The sequence below is a fragment of the Engystomops pustulosus genome, chromosome 8 (genome assembly GCF_040894005.1).
Source record: "Engystomops pustulosus chromosome 8, aEngPut4.maternal, whole genome shotgun sequence".
Taxonomy (NCBI): Eukaryota; Metazoa; Chordata; class Amphibia; order Anura; family Leptodactylidae; genus Engystomops; species Engystomops pustulosus.
Window position 1 is genome coordinate 65,907,939 of NC_092418.1, and position 5,928 is coordinate 65,913,866.

At 39.4% G+C, this 5,928-nt stretch overlaps 1 protein-coding gene across 1 annotated transcript; it reads left to right on the forward strand.

Annotated features, from left to right (window-relative positions):
- Positions 1-284: 284 nt before the first annotated feature.
- LOC140074541 (gamma-crystallin-3-like) lies at positions 285-3,298 on the forward strand. The gene is made up of 3 exons (XM_072119515.1): positions 285-372; positions 1,168-1,410; positions 2,968-3,298. The coding sequence occupies exons 1-3, from the start codon at positions 364-366 to the stop codon at positions 3,241-3,243; spliced, it is 528 nt and encodes a 175-aa protein (XP_071975616.1). The 5' UTR covers positions 285-363; the 3' UTR covers positions 3,244-3,298.
- The last annotated feature ends 2,630 nt before the right edge of the window (positions 3,299-5,928 follow it).

The window sequence follows — 5,928 nt, forward strand, 5'->3', positions numbered from 1 at the left end:
CCGACAAAAAAGAGCGTTTCGGACCCTTAGTAAATGAGACCCATTATTCTGTGTGTTTCTGCAATTGTTCCCCATTGAGTGTAATGAAAGCACTATAGTACAAGTGCCATATACAAAATGTAGTCTATTCACATACCAAAAGACCAAACAAATGGTTTTGTTCAATAATGTTTATGGTGTGCTAAGGAAAACTTTTGTATACTACTGCAATCCAGAAGCTGTAACAAAAAGGCCAGCTGAAGTTTAGAAAGGTAAATGTGCTCTGAATAGTGGAGAGCAGTCAGCAGGTACAGTACTGGGGGTATATAAAAGGTCCTTTTCCTTCCTCTGTGTTACATTGAGCACCACGACCTAAAGACCACAATGGGAAAGGTAAAAAATTATCTGTTTTCATATAATTGTACATTGATTATATTATGTTTATTCTGAATAAATTCTGAAAGGGTTTCACAGTTTTGATGGAACAAATCTTGGAGAATCCTCCTAGGGATATTGCTCTGTTCATGTTTGACCCTATAAAATTGTGGTTTTATCCTTCTGTAGGGGATATATGTAAAATTTTGCTAATACCCTAATATAGTTTATTCAAAGCTTGCAAATGGGATTGTGTCTATAGGGTTTGTCAGTAGTTTTCTGTGCGGCACTTCCTAAGGAGTGTAAACAAAACCTTCTGGCACCACAGTCTCTATACTGATAACTATACCTCACTGTCTATTGCACAGTTGGTGCAGTTAGATGCAGAGAGCTCAGTACAAATCACTAAACTATTCTTACCTAGCGCAGAGGTTAATGGTGAGAGCAGCCAATGAACAGATTGTGCTCGGAAAGGAGCTCCTTATAGCAGAACCGTTGACAATGGACCCACCCACCTCCACTTTCTGCATTCTGTCTTGGCCTCCTCTGCTACCATATATGGAATTTTTTATGTAAATAATGTAAATATTAACAACATTTTACGGTAATTTAGTTAATGTAGCTTTAGTAGCATTGTTTAGATAGACAGATATATAGATATATACAGATAGATAAATTACTACTATATTCGTAGCTATAAATATGTCTCAAATTGCTTATTAGTCTTTATTAGTCTTTATTACTTTATTACTTACTTATGTAATAGCCTTTTATACATTATGAAACATTTATTTCATTCTTTACATTTAACAGATCATCTTCTATGAAGACAAACATTTTCAGGGACGCTCATATGAGTGTCACTCTGAGTGTCCAGATTTATCCTCCTTTTTTAGACGCTGCAACTCAATTCGTGTAGAAAGTGGAAACTGGATCCTGTATGAAAACTCCAACTACAGAGGACACCAGTACTTCCTACACAGGGGAGAGTATCCTGATTTCCAGCAATGGATGGGCTACAATGACTCCATTAGGTCTTGTCGCTTGAGCCCTCAGGTAATATACAATATACTTGTTTACAATATATTTCTATAAATCTCCAAAAACAAAGAGAGAAAGATTTGGTTCTACAATTAGCTGGAGTCTTGATAACACGTGTGTTGCATTGATCACAAAAAATCTGAAAACATGAATGATAATCTTTCCCTTGCTTTTCAAATTACATTGTGTATAAAATGAGGTTTGGAATCTTACTGTATAAATATATTCAGACTTTAGTCTATATGTTTCATCTATTTGTTTACAACCACTTTCATCAAAAGAATATATAAAAGTAAAAAAAAAAATATGTTGTATAAAATTGTCAGGGGAAATGTGGTAACGCTTCTTTACCCCCCCAAAAAAGAATTATATATAGTATTCCGCACCAGGCTGGACTTGGGTAGATTACAAGAAGTTGCACAAGATCAAAACCTTTTGGTATATTTGGTGACCATTGGTAATAAATTCCCCCCACTGTGTCAATTTAACATATGGCCAAATTAATAAAATTGTATATGGCATACTGTATCTGGAATGCAGAACCACAATCAGATCATATATAAACAGATTTACTACACTTGACTTATGGAAAAAAAATGGCTTAGAATTATCTTATCAATAAAATCCTTATGTACTACACAGACATATAAGACGTAAATTTAGGTGCAAGACCACTCCACACAATATCTGTAGGTAAAACGTAAGAACTAGTTGCAACAAACTTGAAGCTAAACCACTATGGTATATCAGATTTGCAAATGAGAAATAAAGAGCTCATAAGTAAGATTTTGCCTAATGGTAAATGTGCTTTAGAATATACTGTTAAAAAAAATAATTAAAATTAATGTTGTAGTTATAGATGAGCGAGCACTAAAATGCTCGGGTGCTCGTTATTCGATACGAACTTTTCCCGATGCTCGAATGCTCATATCGAATAACGAACCCCATTAAAGTCAATGGGAGACCCGTGCATTTTTTCACTGAAAGAAAACATTAAAAGAACAGTGCAGAATAACACATTACAGATGTTTACAGATGTTTTCCTTGTAAGAACACATTGAAATAACACTATTCTTCACATTGCAGGTGTTCGCGCGTGTCTTCTGCTAAGTTAGGAGAAGTGCACGAACATCTGGAATGTGAAGAATAGTCTTCTTTCAATGTGTTCTGCACTTAAATGGTCCTGTGTTCACTGTTTTCACTGTTTTCATTCTATTCTTCACATTGCAGGTGTTCGCGCGTGTCTTCCGATAAGTACGGAGATGTGCGCGCACATCTGCAAAGTGAAGAATAGAATAATAACAGTGAAAACAGTGAACACAGGACCATTTAAGTGCAGAACACATTGAAAGAACAATATTCTTCACATTCCAGATGTTCCGAACATCTCCTAACTTAGCGGAAGACACGCGCGAACACCTGAAAACTGAATAATAGTGTTATTTCATTGTGTTCTTACAAGGAAAACATCTGTAAACAACGAGCCGGCCCGACTATGCTAATACTCGACCGAGCGGTATACTCGGAGGAGTATACTGTCTCATCTCTAGTCATAGTGTTTTCTTTTAACAGCATGGAGGTTCATTCAGAATCAGTATCTATGAGAGAGAAGACTTCAGAGGACAAAAGATGGAGTTCAATGAAGATTGTCCTCATGTCTATGAGAGATTCCGCTTCCATGAAATACATTCTGTCCATGTACATGAGGGATATTGGATGTTCTATGAGGAGCCCAACTACAGGGGACGTCAGTATTACCTGAGACCTGGAGAGTACAGGAGATACAGCGACTGGGGAGCTTCTAACCCAAGATTTGGTTCCTTCAGACGTGTTCACCATTTCTATTAAACTGGTGACTTAATCTTGTCATTTAAAATACCTTGAAATAAAAATGTTACAACGATATGTTTTTTAAACACATTTTTTTTACTATACCATGAACCACAAAACATATTTAGAAACTTATAGCTAAGTTTGCAAAGTGAATGTCCACATGAGAATACCACTTTAATGGTACACTGTCACCAGCTTTTACTCCACCAACAGCACCTTTAAGTAGCTAGCATATAAAATATCCTTTCCAGAATTCCCTCTTTCACCAGTTTACCAAAAAAATATGTACTTAACAAAATGAATTTACAATCATATTTAAGATAACAATCTCATCTTTCAATGTTTGTGGTACTGGGAGCTACAGAACCAGAGATAAGGAGAACAACATAGTTAGGAATATAAGCACTGGAACACAATGAAATGTTGTGGAAGAAGCGCAAGGCATAGGGCACAATATGGGACTGATAGAAGAGTCAAGTACAGGCAGTCCCCGGGTTACATACAAGATAGGGTCTGTAGGCTTGTTCTTAAGTTGAATTTGAATGTATGTCGGAACTGTATACTTTATCATTGTAACCCCCAGCCAAATTTTTATTGGTCTCTGTGACAATTGGATTTTAAAAATGTTGGAATGTCTTTAGAACCAGGATTAACAATAAAGGGTTATTGTAGACACCAGTGATAACTCTTACAGCTGTTTTATAGCCTAAGGCTAAAGTACAGTAAATTGCCAACATCCAGAGGTCCGTTTGTAACTAGGGGTCGTATGTAAGTCAGGTGTTCTTAAGTTGGGGACCGCCTGTAAAGTTAAAATAAGGGAGAAGACATACCCGTCTCAACAAATAAGAAATCACTGTCCAAACACCTCTTGCAGACAGCCAAGACAATTATTCCAAGGAAATGGAAATCTGACTCCCCTCCCACAGTGAATGAATGGTTCGGGGAAGTAGCCCTGACGCACAGAATGGAGGAACTTATTGCTCAGTCCCCAAAGGACCGTGCGCGATTCTCTAAAACATGGTTTCATTGGCAGCAATTCCTGAGCTCCCAGTCCTACCGCACATTACAAGATTAGGGTTTCTGTGGGGGTGGTGCAGCCGGGAAAACACCCCGCCCACCTCTTTGGTACCATCAGATGCTCCATTTAACCCCCCCCCCCCCCCGTCCTCTCCCTATCCTCTCCTCACTCCTACCTAATCTTTCATTACCCCCCCTTTTACCCCTCTCTTCTATATCCATACCTGCTATGTATATCGGCAACATTGCTTGCTTGAACTACACCGGAACGATTAACCCCTTGTAACAAAGATACCGCAATGGCTTCTGTCAGTTCTTACCGTTCTCTTTACGAATGTTTCCTCTTTACATGTTTAAATTGAATGTTGGCCTGTTAACCATGCATGCCCTAAATGCAATTAATGCATATATCCACATTACTTTGTATGTATTTCAATTCACTCAATAAAGCCTTAAATGAGAAAAAAAAAATAAAGGAGGAGAAGTATACAGAGAGGTGGTGGTACGGTGGTACTATAGGTTTTGTAAATACTGAGAGACACATGGGATCCGTCTGTTAAATGGAAAATAAGGAAGGTTGACAAGAGAAATCTCTTGTCACAGTCGCAAGTCTTTAGGAAAAGAATTAGGTTTCTTGAGGAAATAAAAGTTACCTTATATACTCGAGTATAAGCCTAGTTTTTCAGCACAAAAAAAGTGCTGAAAAACCCAAACTCGGCTTATACTCGAGTCAAAAAAATAAATATATCTAAACTCACCTTTCCGGCGACCCCTGTATATCTTCTGTGCAATCAGTCCGGCAGCGGCGGCAGGCTATATACACTGGGGCAGGGTCTGGCAGGCTATATACACTGGGGCAGGGTCTGGCAGGCTATATACACTGGGGCAGGGTCTGGCAGGCTATATACACTGGGGCAGGGTCTGGCAGGCTATATACACTGGGGCAGGGTCTGGCTGGCTATATACTGGGGAGGCTGTGACCAGTGCATTTCCCACCCTCGGCTTATACTCGAGTCAATAGGTTTTCCCAGTATTTTGTGGTAAAATTAGGGGCCTCGGCTTATACTCGGGTCGGCTTATACTCGATTATATATGGTAGATGCAATAATGACTAGAGATGAGCGAGCACTAAAATGCTTGGGTGCTCGATATTCGAGATGAACTTTTCCAGATGCTCGAGTGCTCGTCTCGAATAACGAACCCCATTGAAGTCAATGGGAGACTCGTGCATTTTTAAAGGGGACCAAGGGTCTGCACAGGGAAGCTTGGCCAAACACCTTGAAACCTCAGAAAATGATGGAAACACCACGGAAATGGACAGAAAACAGCAGGGGCAGCATGCATGGATCCCTCTGAGGTTGCTTAATCGCACCATTATGCCAAAATTATGGGCAACAGCATGGCGATGACAGAGTGACTGAATGAGGCTAGATAGCATCTAAAACATGCAATAATTGACCCTGACACTATAGGGCAGTGGTGGCGAACCTATGGCACGGGTGCCAGAGGTGGCACTCAGAGCCATTTCTGTGGGCACTCAGGACAGAGTTCATCAAACAAGACCAAATCCACCAAATCTTCCTACTGTCACAGGCAACTTAAGAAATGCTGCTCTCAGCGCTACTTTAAAGCAACACTTCATTGGCTGTTTGGAACTGCAGGTAAAATTGGAAGGTGGGGACT